This window comes from Mercurialis annua, linkage group LG2 (genome assembly GCF_937616625.2).
Source record: "Mercurialis annua linkage group LG2, ddMerAnnu1.2, whole genome shotgun sequence".
NCBI lineage: Eukaryota > Viridiplantae > Streptophyta > Magnoliopsida > Malpighiales > Euphorbiaceae > Mercurialis > Mercurialis annua.
In genome coordinates this window covers 12528881-12546344 of record NC_065571.1, presented here as the reverse complement: position 1 = coordinate 12546344, position 17464 = coordinate 12528881, and the positions used below count along the sequence as shown (strand labels likewise).

The 17464-nt window shown below is 28.1% G+C and overlaps 1 protein-coding gene across 1 annotated transcript; it reads left to right on the top strand.

Annotated features, from left to right (window-relative positions):
* The first annotated feature begins 10878 nt into the window (after nucleotides 1-10878).
* Nucleotides 10879-12035, top strand: LOC126670144 (protein EPIDERMAL PATTERNING FACTOR 1-like). Its single transcript, XM_050363813.2, has 2 exons — nucleotides 10879-11080; nucleotides 11716-12035. The coding sequence occupies exons 1-2, from the start codon at nucleotides 10981-10983 to the stop codon at nucleotides 11940-11942; spliced, it is 327 nt and encodes a 108-aa protein (XP_050219770.1). The 5' UTR covers nucleotides 10879-10980; the 3' UTR covers nucleotides 11943-12035.
* Nucleotides 12036-17464: the final 5429 nt, after the last annotated feature.

Sequence of the window (17464 nt, the reverse complement as noted above, 5' to 3'; positions counted from 1 at the left end):
AGTCGGAATCGGGTTGGGATCAGATAGGGCCGGACTTGGTGAGTTTTATTACTTTTTATAGGAAATTACACCATTTACCAAAAAAAATGAAAATAATTACAAAAGTATATATTGACTTTTTTCATTTACAAAAATATTAATAATATTTACAAAAATACAAAAAAATAAAAAATAATATCAAACATACGGTGTATACTGTGGGTATAATGTTAGTATACTAGTAAACTAACATTATATCAACATTGTACAAAAATTATACCAACATTATACATACTGAGATTTTAGTAATATTAAATAAAAATTTACCAAAATTACATCAAATCGTATACTGAGAATTAAATTAATAATATACCAAAATTATACCATCAGTATACCAAAAGTATACAAATTTTCTAGTTCATTACCAACTATAGTGAAAAATACATGTTATCAACTAGAAAATATATATAAAAATTTATAATCAATATACCAAAAATATACTGAAATTATACCAATAATAAACCAAATATTATTTTTAAATTATCTGATTTATAGTTTTAATATTCCAAAATTATACCATAATTATACCGACATTATATAAATCGTACTTTTGTAATTAATTTTCATTTTTTGATACTTTTGTAACTAATTTTAAATCAGTCGTATTTTTGTAAATAAAAAAAGTTTACAGGTACTTTTGTAAATATTTTTAAAATTTTAGGTACTTTTATCATCGTCATGTAAGCTCAAGTCTGGCCCAAGCCCAATCCGGTAGGCTTTACATTTTATATCTAAATCTGGTCTTTACACTCTATAAATGTGAGTTCGAGCCGGAGTTTTTCAAAACAATAAAAAGAGAAAAATTAATAAGTATCCTACATGGCTATACTTAATTAGATTTTTACTGTTGACCAAAAAAAAGTTGATGACTTTTTAAAGTTTCCAAATTGCACAAATAAGTTTATGATATTTGAGGATTAGTGTCAACTATAAAAAAGGAAGGAATTGGTTACAAGAATCAAAATCTCCTATAAAATCTCAAAGCATAAATATATAGCAATTAATATTTAAGAATTTTTAATAATCCTTAATTATAGTAACTGATAATTTGAATTATATGCCATAAACGGCAAAAGGGAAACCAAAAAAATAAAATGATTAAAAAAATAAAAACAACAAGCATTTGAAAAATAAAAAAAATCCAGCAAAACAAGAAATTCATCAACTCATCATAAACAATCAACAAATATGAATATAAAATATAAATTCATTTATTTGTAAAAAAAAACTGAAGTTTACATGCAATTAACCATTAATAAATTAAATTTAATAAAAAAATTATTAACATCATAAAATTATTTTTAGATAAATCTAACAATAATATATCATAAAATTAATAGTACACCAAATTAGTTAATTGTCAGTTAACCAGTAGTCGCTTATTAGTTAACTTTAACTAATAAAAAAATATAATTAACATTATGTATTCATGTTTTAGATAACCAACACAAGTATAGTTAACTAATAGTTAACCGTTAGGAAACATATAATTACCCCCTAATTATTTTCAAAATTATTCAAATATAACAAAAAAACAACTGAACATCAAATTTCAATTATTTTAAAAATAATTATACGTATACAAATAACTGTTAGTTAACTATTAATCATATATTAGTTAACTATAATTAAAAAAAAGTAATTATCAATATATATTCATGTTTTATGTAAAATATCATACAAAATTAGTTAACTATTAATTAATCATTAGAAAACATATAGTTAACCTTAATTATTTTTACATCATTGCTAATATTCCAATTACAATAAAAAGACAACAGCTGCCAGCCACTGCGCCTTCGTTCATCGTTCGCCTATCTTCGTCCCAATCCAACGACTGCTTTCTTCGTTCAACTCAAACCGACTTCGTTCATCGTTTTTTTCATCAGTTTGACAGAAAAAAAACTGCAATATAAAAAATAACAAAGACGATTCAAAAACTTTAGAAATGCTTGCAGAATTAAAATTTCTATTATAAGTTAACTAATAGTGTACTAACAGTTACGTAATGGTTAACTAACATGGATACTGACAGTAATTATTTTTAAAAATGCAGGAATGACAACGTTGAAGGTTGTTGTTTATTATAATATTAAAGGAATTTTAATTAAAGACGATGTGGAATTCTGAACTCTAAAAACAATAACATATAAGGAATTTTTAGAACAATTACCTTGACATCAACGGGCGGAGGAGCAATCTGTTTGTTCTTTTTCACGACATTGACAGTGAAATCCTCGAAATCACTGTCACTCCCTTCTTCTTCTACATGAACTTCAATATAAAAAAACAAAGACGATTTAAAAAATTTAAAAATAAATTGTAGAAGAAGAAATATAACCCACCACCGCCACGACCTCCCGCCGACCTGCACGTCCGCCATCGAATTTTCCACCTCTTCCACAACCGCCATCGTATGTTTTTTTTTGTTGGAGATTTCTCGGTTGGTGGTTGTGTATTTAGCAACCCTTGTTTTCGCCATTTTTTAAAGGAAAATGCAGCCTAATTTCTATTCAAATTGGGAATATTTCTTAATGATAGGATTTAAAGATTGAAGGAGATAATCTAGAGAAAATATATTTGAAAAGAGATGCATGCAGATTGTGGGAGTTACTAAAAATAACGGCATAGTATTTGTTTAATTTAATAAATGTATTTGTGTAATTGAAAAGTTGTTATTTCAAAAACAAATTGCTAGTAAAATCTAAAACAAATTTGGTGACCGTAAATTTCAAATTAAATTTTCCCAACACAGTTAGGGGGCTAATTTTCTCCAATAAAAATGTGAATGCATCTATAAATTAGTGGGTTCTTTCAGAATTGGGCTCGGGCCAGTTTTGGCATATTTAGTGTTCAAGCCCTGTCCTAGAGGGATGGCCTATGCTTGCGGGCCGGGCATCTAGCCCATGAACAGATTTCAGAAACATGGTCATTATAGTGACATGAAGAATATAATTTAGGGCTTTGTTTAGAGATACTTGAAAAAGTGATCCACATGACAATTACACTCCTGAGCATAAACTTTAGCATTTATACGCTTTTTTTATTTTTCAACTTACAAGCGTACGCCGTTAATTTTTCCTCCATCTGACCACATGTTCTTTCTTTAATTATGTAACAAAGCTTTCTTATTCTCTTATGCATCTTATATTAGCTTTGGAAAAGCTATTAGTTGGACTTTGACATTTTTATTTTGATTGGCTACTTTTTAGATTTCATATGTAGAGGGTTAACATCAAAAGAACTAAAAAAATTATTTTTCATCCCAAACATAATTTTTTTCTATAAAAAAATTTGGACAAATTAAAAGATAAAATTTATAAATTATATTTCAGAAACAACAATTTTAAATAAAAAATAAAAAGAATTACTAGTTGTTTATTGGTTACTCTTTTAATATTGTTATTATTATAATCAAAATATTTAATTTTTCTATTAAAAATTTATCATATTTTTTTCAATATCAAAACACTTATTTATCTTTGGATATTTATTTTATTTTGATATGACAACGCTTGTCATATCCATTGTAAGTTTATTTTATTATTTTTCTCTATTAATATATTATCAAGTCACTCAATATTAATTTTTTTTAATTTTACAATTATCAATAATACAATCTCTTTTATTTTTTATTATATTTAAATATCATCTATTTTATTTAGTTAAATATTTTTTATCAAATAAAAAACATAACTAATATTGCTTATGTAGCTGATCATGACAATAAATGTAGACCTGTTATTATAATTCTTGAATATTTTATTTGTTTTTATTATCATTTTTTGTTGTTGATTGTTATTCGTTGTTCGTTTGTTGTTTTCTTGTCGCTTGTTGATTGCTCTTTTATAGTTCGTTGGTTGCTCTTTGTTGCTCAGTGGTTGATCATTACATGAAATGTTCCTACGATATATCTTTTATTGTTTACATATTTAGAAACAAAAAGAAAATAATTAAGTTGAACTTGAAAAAAACATATATACATATATATAATATATATTTATATAAAAAATATGACATACATAAACATACATCATTTTTTTTATCAGTTTTAATTTTTTTCTCTTTTCTTTGCATTCATTGGTCGATGAGGTTTTAATGAGACTTTATGCCGTATTCATTTTCGTTGATTTTATATAATAACACAATAAAACATAGTATTCACTCTAAATTTAATATGTAAATTAAAAGGCATATTCCTTCTTTAATGAAGTATTCAATAAATGTAACCATATATACACCACAGATACAATATAAAAATGAGAAATATTTAAAACAAATAACATTAAAAAATATAAAAAAAATACTCAGCTCTTGTTTTTTGGTTAATTTTTGTTAGATTGTTAATTAGTTTTTCTTTGATCAACTATTGATATTTTAATGGTAGATCATTGGTAGCTCGTTCGTAGCTCATTAGTTGTTATTGAGTTGCTCTCTATATTTGGTGTATTTTACTTTTATTTCGATTCCTTTTAGTTAGTCATTTATTTTTATGACGTTTGAACACAATTACAACCGTTTAATAATATTATTTTTGTTTACTGATAGATACTGAATCCTATTATAAGTACTATAGAGCCGAGCCGCACAAGATCCATCCTCGGGCGATATCAGACTCCCGCACAAAGGGCTAATTTAGACGAAACCAGCGGCCGAATCTATAAAATCCGCTTCGATTGGAATATAATCTCGATCCACAAAGACAATACTGAATCCCCTGAGGACTCGGACAAAGCACGTCGACCTTGAAATTTATTCAGACTACGAAATTTACAAAAATTCTTGAAGATCTTTTCTATTTGAATACAAATTCCAACTTCTAAATATAATCTCTAATTTAGAAAGACTAGACTATTTAGTAGACGTTACTAAATAGGACTCATGTATGAATAAGGAATCATATTTAGTAAGACGTTCCCTATTTCAAGTATATAAGGTATATATTCAACTACTATATAAAGAGTTTGAGGTATGCCAAAACACATAATTAGATTCATAAACTCAAAACGCCGTTCAAAGCTTAACGCTTACTTCAGCATCGGAAAGTTAATCGGACAACCACCGTCCAATTAGATTCTATCATATTTTGCAGGTTAATCCACCGGATCAGAAGGCATACTCTATCATTTCCCAATATTTTTATGCTCAAAATGCATAACTAACCAATAAAAGAAAAATAATTAAAGAAATAAAAACTTATATGTTGGAACAAATTTAAAACATTAAATTAAAAAGCTAAAATTAAAATAACAGATATATGAATATAAGAGATAAATATTTAAATTTTTTTAAAAATAAAAATAAAAATGATAGATTTGACTATAATAGACAAGTTAAAAAATCCATTTATTTATTTTTGTATATATTATTATAAGTAAAATAAATAATATATATATATATATATATTTACAAAAAATAATAATATTAAAAAGTCAAATAAAAAGAATAAAATATAAAATATTATAAATTAATGAACTCTTGAAATTTTTAGTTTTTCTAATTGATAGTGTGAATTACTATTTTATCTTTAAAAAAAAAAAAAAAAAGAAGACGAAGAAGTTAAAGCTGGAAAGATCAAAAATGGAGATGAGAAGGACACACTGGATAGTTCAAGAAAGGAGTAAAAGTGAAAAAGGAAAATTAAAAAACGCGTGCGGTTGATAACTTTGATAGCAATGAGGTATTCTTATAAAGATATTAAATAATAGAGTATACCATGTCATTTCCTCTATAATTTAAAGGTGAATTTGAGTGAGGCGAATTCTTCTTTACATGACCTTTATAAGACATAATTTTTATTGAGATTATTCTGAAGACTCCGTCGAACGATAGTCAAATTTTATTGGCTTACATTATTAATAAAATTGGTGCATGTATTATTGCTCCATTGGTTCTTCATAAATGGAAAGGTTTGGTTGATTTAGATTGCTCACAACATATATTAGATAATATAAATGCAAATATTAATAAATATTTTGAAGTAATTTTGGTTCTTATAGTTTCTGAAATATGCAAGAAGAAGAATATTGGATTACAGTTCAAAAATGAAACTCACGCATCAGAAAAATTTAAAGTAAACTTTTTTAAAAGAATTTTTAAGAAATCAGTAAAATTAAATTTATAAAAATTATTTATGCATCCTCTGGGTCAAATTTATATCTGATACGGTTCGAATTTCTCGCCGAATAAAGAAGCGATTTTCAAATAAGATAATTTAATGTTGAGATTGTTGGATTATTTAGTTTTGATTTTGTACTCAAGCTTTTTTATTTATTTTTAATAATATTCGGAGTGGGAGATACGATTTCTCGATGCCAACCTTTTATCATAAACAATTTTAAAACATATTTGAATTGTTTCTATTTCATTTTAACTAATTACAATTTAAATTAAAAAATTGAAAATAAACTAAACGAATAACTTTGAAAGTTTTAACCATGTTTAAAAAAATTATTTTTCATTGAGTAAACCTTTAAAGAACTCGAGTATGAGATTGGGGATTAGCTACAAATTAGTGTAACACTTTAAAATTTAAGTGAATCTCTTAAGTATATAAAATGTTAAATAATGCCTAAACTTGTATTTATATTTTGGTGAAAGATAACTAATTTATTATCATTAGACAATTAGAAAGTATAAAACAATTAGAAGTAGTACTTTTAATGCTACAAGGACAAGGGAATGTGTGAGATGTGAGGTATTAGTTAATCATAACAATTAGAAGTGGTACTTTTGTAGAGAGCTAAGCATTTTATATGTTTTTCTTTTAATAAGGATAATTAAAAAGAGAATGGTTCATAATATCATTTATTAAGTCTTAATCAACTAAAAATATCAAAACTATGCGAGTTTGTGATTAGTTATATTCAAAAAAAATTAAATATCGGTCCATTTATCTTATTTAAGCATATGTGATATCTTTCCTAATCATTCGAACCAATTTTTTTGCCACATGATAATCTAACCCATCAAATTTAATTTTTTAATCAAATTAATTAATTATAAGATATTAATATCTTGAAAAATAATTAATATTTCTTAATTAATTAATTAAAACTAATTTAATATTTAATTAATTTAATTACACATAAACCTAATAGAATTATTTTAATATATATATATATATAATTTGTATAAATTTATAAAATTTATTTCAAAACTTCATACTTTTCCGAGAAAATATTTATCCTAAGATTTAGATTGTTATATTCTCCACTCTCGCTTTGCCTTCTCCCACTCCGACCACCGCCGCTCTCTCCCACTCCGACTACGATGCCCCTCTCTCTACCGTCTTCTCTTATCACTGGGTTCATTTAAGGAAGGCGAAGTGAGTTCGTCTTCTCCTAGACAAAACTCATCCAAGTTCGTCTAACAGAAGACGGACCAATCTGGATTCGTCTCGTCTGCTCAGTCTAGTAAGCCTTTCTTAAAAACCGGTATTTTATTTTTTGGCAAATCAGTGCGACCGGCCGATTCAAGATACTGGCATTTTAATTTTTTGAGATTGAGTAATATGATTTTGGAAACATGATTTACATTTTATTTGTTTTTATGTTGATTAAATTAAATTTTAATTCACAAGAGCAATCTAATTTTTAAATCATATGCTAATTAATTTATTTTTTACAAAAATTTACTTAACCGGTGTGGTTAAACTGATCAAATCGATAAAACCGGTGGTCATACTAGTTAAATTTAGGATTGTTAATTTTAAAAACCAATATCATGGACCAATTTATAAATTACTCTCATGGAACCCGTCTTTGTCCACCTCTAGTTTTATGACATATGCTCATGATAATAAAATTTAAGGTTAAAACTTAATAAAAGTAATGAGGGTAAATTTGAGTTTGAAGGGGCAAATTTTCAATATATCAAAAGGGAAGGGTTAAAATTTGCAAATTTTCAATATTTAAGACTAATAGATTGTTAGTTGATAAATCATAATTTTACTTGTTTTGTTGAGAGTATTTTGATTTAATTATTATTAGATCATGTAAATTATGGTTTGATTATACCCTGATTCTTTAAGTTAACTAACTTTCTTTAGGATTAAGAAAAATGCGTGATTGAGAGCCAATTGAAGTAAAGATTGCAGCAAAATTTTGGAGTTAACCTTACCTGCCTGCCACCTATCAATTCAGACCTACAGCCGAACCTGCTCAGTAGAACCAGGTCCGGTTTACTCACTACCAAGATGGTTTAGTCAGCCGGACCTACATCTTGACCTACCCAGTAGAACCGGTTAGTATGTCCGGTTAGCAACGCGAATAAGTTCATTTTTAGGTGTTTTTCCTTTAAATTTGGGGACTATGAAAGCTAAAAAGAAGAGTTTTGAGTTAGAGTTCGAAATTTTTTCACAACTTAGAGACTTAGAAGTAGACAGAAGGAATAAAAAGACCAATTAAACAAGATAGAAGAATTTTTTTTTTAAAGATTAAAGGAAGAAATCAACTCATGATCGAATCTGGAATCTAAAAAGTATTTCTTCATTTTTTTATCAATGAATTCTTTTAATTCTGTTTTTGCTTTTCGATTTCAGATTATGTGTAACTAAATTTTTAGGCCAAACCCATACTAAGGTCCCTGTACTATACGACTTTTATTTAGAAGGCCCTTATCTCGAAAATGTTATCTCTTCAGTCCTTGTACTTGTCATTTCCGTGACTTTAATGCCCTTTTTTGGACGAAATGAAGAGAGTGTGTCTCACTCTCCGTTAATAAACAGAATAATGTGATGTGGCATTCCTTCCTTCACATGGAAGTCTATGTGGCATAAATTAAAAAGTTTATCTCATATGAAATTATAACTTAACAAAAAAATTGTATTATAAAAAAAATTTGATGACAAAATCATAATTTTGCCATCATCTTCTTCCTCCATCTGTTTAACCATCGCACTGACACTTCTTTTTCTTCCTTCCGACTACATTGTCACCGATGGACAATTCAAATACGATTGTCACTCACCGCGCATCTCTTTTTTCATTCATACCCGCCACCACCACCGCCCTTTACTCATCCGTTTCAATAATGTAAACCTCCATTGGCTTCAAAGCAATCTTTTGTTCGTTGTGACCTCTAGCGACATACACCATGGATGATCTGAGAAGGGAGCCAGCGAAGTATGAACACAAGACAGACTTTAACGCTTTGTGTCTCCACTTTCCGAAAGCTGCGAGATCCAAGATTTGAATTTTGAGCATTCAGTGTTGTTGCTGCACGATCGTGTCTTCATTTTCAAATACAGTGGTGATGGCTAATTCTCCGGCAATTAAGGATGGTGATGCTTACAGTAGCTAGGTCAGTTTTTTGAGATTGCAAATCAAAAAATAACAATAAACATACAGATAACACATAATTAATAAATAAAAACAAAAAATTGGCATTATCAGAGTAGAACGAGAGCAAATGACGATCGATGACCCGACGACGGCTGCCATTAGAGAGATGAGTTCAAAGAGAAAATTGATAAAAGGGAAACAGGGTGTGGATTTTAAGCTAGATGAAATGAAAGTAAAGGGCAAAAATGAGGTGATTGAAAGTTAGAAAGCCATGGGTCAAAATTTGAAATTTTACTAACTGTAGGTTTGATGTGAACAGTGGCTGGGCAATTTGGCTTGGTGAAGAAGACGAAGTGCTGAAAATAAAGTGGAAAAAGGAAAGGAAAAATTTACTTAAAAGTCCTTTTATTTTATGTGTATTTTATTCTATTTATAAGGATTAAAAGTTAAAAAAACCATGACAATTTATATTTTATACTCTCACATAACGCAAGTGAAACGTACTCTCTTCATTCCGTCCAGATAAGGGCACCAAAATTGCGAAAATGACAAGTAAAAGGATCGGACAGATAACATTTTCGAGATAAGGGCCTCCTGAATAAAAATCGTATAGTACAGGGGCTTTAGTATGGGTTTGGCCAAATGTTTACACTAGAGTTAGGGATGTAGCTTAATTGTGGGATTTATTGTTATTTTATGGATTGAGTTTTTATATTAGTAAGAGATTGTTTAATATCGTGTTTTCGTAATTAATTCTTATGTTTATCGTTCTTTGATTGATTGGCCATCAATTGAACTTTATCTAGAATTTGTGTGCGCATAAATATTGATCAATAATAATTATTTCAAACATTTAATAATTAATTTTATTTGAATAGCCACCGTATTTTTTATTTATAAACACAAGATTAAATAATAATTACTATTAAAATAAAAAAATCATGGTTTTATCTCCTACATAGTAATTATTCTATGTAATCTTAAATATTGATCATTAATGATATAATTTTTCATAATAAAAGTTAATAAGTAGTTTTTTTTAAAAATAATAATATATTTTTATTTAAATAGTTGATATTTAATAAAGCAAAAAAAAATCAATCGAACCTGATTGAATTGGTCGAACCATAAATTTTCAACGAAGCTGATTCGATCTCGGGTCCGGTTTAAAACACATTAGTAAATATCATAAGAGAAGGTTGCATAAAATAAATAGATATGGAGTATGCATATCCTAAGAATAAAAATCCCTATCCCTATCAGTCTTTAATTATGGAAGCATGAAGTTCTAGGTTTAATTTGTTTCTATCTTAATAGAACTCAAGCACCAAATGAGGTTCATTTAATGATAGAAGCACAAATCTTTGAACACATGGCAACAAAAAGACACTGTCTACAAGGCAATTGAGTGTGCAAGAGAAATCCATGTGATTTTGAATATGACTTGTTCTTTTGGGCTCACCCCTTTTCATGTGACCATTTTTCTATTCTATTTTATTCTCATATATGGCCTGTGAATTACTTCAATACTCTATATTGGCCCCCCAACAAATCTTGTATATTTATAAACCCTTTTGGTTATCTATCTTTTTATTATTTCACTCATTTCAAATTTCAAATTTCGTCACTTTCAATTGGAAAGTTTAGTATCACAGCAATGAAATATTCAGTCTACATTTTTGCATTGGTCATGGTTGGTGTTGCTATTCTCATTCCACGGTCTACGCTTGCTAGAGATTGCCGATCACTTCAGTCTCGTATACTTCTTTTCTTGTTTTTATCTTTTGTTTTTATATTTTAATTTTATAATAAAAACGAAAAAATCAAACCTTAAATTCTGAAGTCATAATATATATATATTTGTGTTATTAAATTACCTTTGCGGAAACGATTATTATTTTATGTTAGTACGTTTTAAGCATATCTCTTTTGGAATAGAAATTGTACTTTGGATATTATTAAGTGCATTTTATTTGAAAAAAATTTCGTATTTATTCATCAATCAAAAAAATAAAGTTAGATACAAATAACAATTATATGTCATATAAAATTAAACTATTTTCTATATTGTTTATTACACAGGAACTCAATGTGCTAGAAACCGCTAAAATAAATGCTGCTGGCTTCCCTAAGAGACTTTTCTTTTCATATTTATTTTTGGTAAAATGCATATTGGAGTCCTAGTACTTTATCATTTTTTATATTGAGTTCCTATGCTTTTTATTTATCAAAATTGAGTCCCTAAATATTGAATTCAGTTTTGATAAATATATAAAAGTACAGGGATCGAATACCTAAAAGATACAAATACGTATTCTATCTTTTTTTTAATTCACAATAGCTACAATTTAGTATCAAATTCAAACCCTTAAAATAGTGTCTCATTTTGCAGATGTGCATGAGGATAATGATGGGCGAAAAATGATGGACGAAACAAATGAACAGCCACTTCAAGTTGCTGGGTCAAGATTGCCCGATTGCAGTCATGCATGTGGCTCATGTTCACCTTGTAAATTAGTAATAGTTAGCCCTTTGTGTGCTTCACTTACACGTGCATCAGAGCCATGCCCGGTTTCTTATAGGTGCATGTGTAATAACAAAGCTTATCCTGTTCCTTAAATAATTAGATAGAGACAGTAATCTATTAGGTAAAGTTGGGTTGATTAGTGTTGTGTTTAAGAACTTCTAATCAAAGTTCTAATTTTGGTAGCATTCCTCTCTTTAAATACAGAGCTCTTTTTGTCTCATTTTGTTTATATTTGATTTTATTAGTCTTGGATGATATATCTTGAGAAATAAAAGTATGTTAAGGTATTTAAAAAACTTAATTAAAAGGCAAAAAGAATCACTATAAAAAAGTAAGTTTAGTTGCTTTAAAAATCATAATCTTTAACGTTTATTTAAATTTTAACACGAATTTTCAATTTTAGCAATTTTATATAAAATTTGAAGGTTGGTGTCCGATAATAAACTAAATTTAAAGTTCGTACTAAAATTTCAAAACATGCTAAATTTCGTGATTTTTAAATCAATGAAGCCTAAAATAATATGATTATAAGGTTTAAGCATATAAATATAAAAAAATAAAAAAATTAAGGTAAAAGGCAAAGATTTAAAATAAAATGTATAAACTTATTATTTTAAATATATGATATGAAAGCGCGCAACGGAAGGTGCCAGGTCCGAATCGTATATTTCAATTCAAAATCAAAATACACAATCCGGATGTTGATCACATCAACATGAACACGTGGGATCAACGTATCATCTAATTTGAATAACATTCAGGAATCAGAGACGAATACATGTGTCGGTTCTCCAATAATTTTTAGAGTCCCGAAAGTACGGCGACCTCAACCTCGTTCACATGATTATGCTCCCGATTGAATTTTCGCCCGAAGTGATCCGCTCAAGTTCCTCTATCAAGAGATTCGATCTCAACTCTCGCTACGATAACCTCCTTACTCGAATGCTTGAAAACTTCTCCAAATTTTTAGTGATTGATAAACTTGTTGCTTGAACACCTTCAAGCAACTTTAAACTTTCTTATATCTCTCAATTGAACTACTTCAAGTGATTACTCTCTACAACTAGCAATGAAATTTAAAAAGATTCATATAGAAAGTGAAATGACCCGACAACAAAGAAAACGACTCGCCAAAAGAAAAGCTAAAATCAAATAAGACGTAAATACCAAGACATTAGTTCAATTGCGGGGGGCTAATGATGGAAACAGATTTCAGAATAAAATAATAAACCGAGTCGTAGCGAGCGAATCCAAGGGCTCGCCCAAAAAGCTAACGATGTCTGAGTCATAGAGGCTCTGTCATGACTAAAGACAACTTAAGAGGATTCGCCCGAATCCCTATAAGGGCCAAATCCCGTAGGATTCGGTGAATCTCAAAATTACATCCAAAGCGTGTTGCCAGTGGATCTGATTACGTGAATAACTCAAAAACTATAAAAATGCTAAAAGATCAGATCTTGCGGAATTACTTTCCTATATGGAAACATATTCCCATCTGAAAGGCTAATCCTATTTAGAAAGACATTTCTAAATAGAACTCTTGCTAAAAAAAATCATATTTCTATTTTGATTTATATAACTAAATATGAATCGTTTTCCTATTCTAACTCTAAAAGGTATTTACTATGCTTACTATACAAAGGATTTAAGGTATTGCCTACAACACATTATATTGGGATATTAAACTCTTTAGTTTACTGAGTTATTCTAGGATTACAGAAAGCGTACTAAAATTCAAATCGTTAAAAATAGTTACTAATTTATTGAATTATTTCTTAGGAGGGTCACCGTCTTAAAAAAAGGTCATTAATTTTATCACAAATTACAAAACGGATACTGAATTATACTCTTTTATTAAAAAAAAGGATACTGAATTATACACTTTTTTGTAATTATGGCATGCCATGTAGGACAAAACTCAAAAAAATTAGTACGTTTTGCCTCGAGTGACATCCCTGAAATAATTCAATTACTTAGTGACTGTTTTTTAACGATTTGAATCTTAGTACTCTTTCTGTAATATTGGAATAACTTAGTGACCCATTGAGTTTAATATTCCATTATATTGAATACAACTCCGTCGGTAAAGCACTATTTCCTAGTAGTGTTAAGCATCAGAGCGCTAATCCGGTAAGCTGTCTACTCTGTGTTCCAGGTTCAAATTCCGTTAAGAAGGCATACTCCATATTATGACACTGGGATTGACTATAAATTGCCAAGTGGAATTTTCAATAAAAAAATTGATATATTAGTTTATTTTATGGTTTTTGTTCATTTTTATTAATATTTTAAAAGTTATGAAATATGAAAAGTTAAACCTGTAGAATTTTAAAATTCTAAGTTATGAATTGAAAAGTTTAGTAAATAATTAATGTTTATAAGTAATTTGATCAAAAATATTTTAAAAAATATATAAACGAAATAGTTTAATGAATATTTAATGTTTATAAGTAATTTAATATAGAGAGCTTTTAAAAATTTATTTGAAAAATTTACGAGTATAAAATTATAAAATTTAGATATTGTAATAATAATTTTAGGTTATTTTATATAAAGAGTTTTTGTAAAACTTAATCAATAAATTATTCATATTAATAAATTCTAGATTTAATTAATATTAATAAGTTTAATAATTTTATTTATCATGTTATAGAAATAAATTATATTTTTGTGAATATATAATATTAATAAATACTTTAAGAATACATCTTATTAAACATTATACTTATGAAAAGGAAAAAAAAAATGCAAAAATGACCCTAATATAACCACCGCACCTCTTGACACCCCCTAATATTTTTTGAAGTTCAATAATGATCCTCGTTTTTGCAAAACCTAAAACTTGCACCCCTCATTTTAACTGTGTTATAAGTCACTAAGCAATTTATTACAGGAAAAAGGTCAAATGACCTTAATGTAATTTACCAAAGCTCATGACAGCCTTTAATAGTTTTCAAACTCAATAATGACCTTCATTTTGGTTAAAAAAAAATAATGACCTTCATGTGCAAGATAATCCCACATCACTTAAGAGAACAAATATAAATAAATTTATAAGTGTAAAGATTTAACTACCTATCAACTAATTTTAGTTATTAGATAATAATTGAACCTAAACACTCTCGTAAGTATCTGGATTGTCACATTCTTCCCTATATAAAATCAATTACTCCACCAATATTTCTAATATGGTATCAGCGGGTCTGGCTCGGGTTCTTAATTTTCCGGTTGTCCGTCTAGATGTCCAGTCCCAGCGGCCCGTTCCGATGTTGCCGCTGCGTATTAAATAAAAAATTTAAGTGGGTCTGACCCGAGTTTTTAATTTGTCGGTTTTCCCGTTTGGATGTTCATTCCCAGCGGTCCGGTCAGGTGTTGCCGCTGCTTGTTAAATCAAAAGTTTCAGTTTCAGGGGGAGTCAATTTCAAGTGACAACCGGACGTCCAGTCCTGTTTCGGTTGCACTTGAGGGCGGGTGTTAAAGATAATCCCACATTCCATAGAGGAACAAATATAAATGAGTTTATAAGTGTAAACATTCAACCACCTATCAACCAGTTCTAGTTACACTATAAGGAATTTTGTATATAGCAACAAAGTTTTTTACAGCTAATTTTTTTTTTACTGATAAAAAAAATTTTGCAGCATTAATTTTAAAAGTTGCTGCCATTAGTTAAATTATAGGAGCATTTTACAGCAAAATTTGTTACGAATTATTTAAGGCAACGTTTTAGTAGCAGCAACATGCCACAATTTTTTTATCGCTATATGTTAATAGTAACAATTTTAGCACTATTAATAGCAAAAATATTTGCTGCTAATTCTAATATTTCTTGTAGTGTTATTAGGTTATGGTTGAACCTAAAAATTTTCATAAGCATGTGGATTGTCACATTCTCACCTATATAAAATCAATTACTCCACCAATATTTCTAATATATCACTTATTAAATGTATAAAAAATTATCACACAAAATATATATCATGCTAAATAATTTACAATTAAATAACATTATTTAGGTTTCATGAACATAAGGGTAGTTATTAAGCTTTAAAAAATATCAGGGGGTATCATGTGCTGTCGTGGTAACGTTAGGGTCATTTTTAAATTTTTTTCTGTAATAAATTATTTAGTCATCAATCTATGTCAGCAACTTAACATTTTTTAAAACACCGTCAAAATGGAGTGTGTGAATTTTAGGTTTTGTAAACATGAGAGTTATTATTAAATTTTAAAAATATGAGGGAGTGTCAAGAGATACGGTGATTACATCAGGCTCATTTTTTAACCTTTTCCCTTTCGAAAGTAATATTATAATGATTTAAAAATTTAATTATGACATATACAAGAATTTTATATTATTTTATGTTAAAGATGTCGAAAGTTTTTGAAATTAAATTTAATTATTAAAATTAAAAGATTATTAAATATGAAATTTTGACATTTATTTATATTTACAAGCTGAAAAATTTCAAGAGTTTTTATATCTGATTGATATTTATAAGTAACGAAATAAAATGTATTTTCAAAATTCAATTTTACTTAATTAATTTCTGCCAACGAAATGAACGCGGAGCCCGTTCCGAATGCTTTTCTGATTTGGAAGTTCTCGCGAAAAGAAAATTTTTATGGTTAGAAATTTGAAGAGTTATTATATAAATAATATTTATATGTTATTAAATACTTAAGTTTAGTCACTAAATTTAATTATATTATATTAAAAATTAAAAGAATTTGATTTATATTTAAAAGTTAAATATTTAATTTAACATTGATTTAAAATTTGGCAAAATATATAAATTTAAATGTCAAAAACTTTAAAATTTTAATCTCACTTGCCCAAAACGTGGACATCAACGCAGTGGTATATGTAAAGATCATGAATTTATCTACTAATTTTAGTAGAAATATCCTGTGTAATATTTCGTTTTTGATGCATTATTCATTCGATGAGCACGCCTTTTTGGAATTTGACTATTTAGTGTTTGAAAAACTGAGAGACAAACGAGAACTCCACTATATAAGGTGATGAAGTCCCATGCAGAAATCATCTCCACAACTGCAAAAACTTTTGTAATTTTTGCAGCTTATTTCAAAATTGTTTATAGACATTCCTGCATATGCATAAGCATTTACAAAAACCTTTCACCATTAGATCTTTTAAATGCTATTCTAGTATATGTAGCAGCTGAGCTGCATAATAAATATTTACTCTTTTTAAATTTCGTGATTTGCTCATGATGTATGGATCTCTTTTTATTTATCAATCTCGAGAGCTCGAATAAGAAGATCCTGAGATGGTGATACAGCAGTACAACTTCAGTTTATTTTATTTATGCACTCTTTTCTTCTTTTGAGACTTATTTTTAGGTTTACTAGGTGACTAACTGTATATATTAATGGGACTTCTTTGGCATATATTTGAACAGGTGAAATTCGTGGACGATGAAAGGAAACACAGTAGCAATATGGATAATAAACTCCCTGGGTCACTCAAGTCTCAGGAAATTTCAAAAAGGTCACTAAAGTCAATTTTCTTACAAAGTGGTCACTGAACTATACCTTTTATTACAAAAATATTTCTATTGTTACGAAAAGAACACTAAACTTTTCGTGA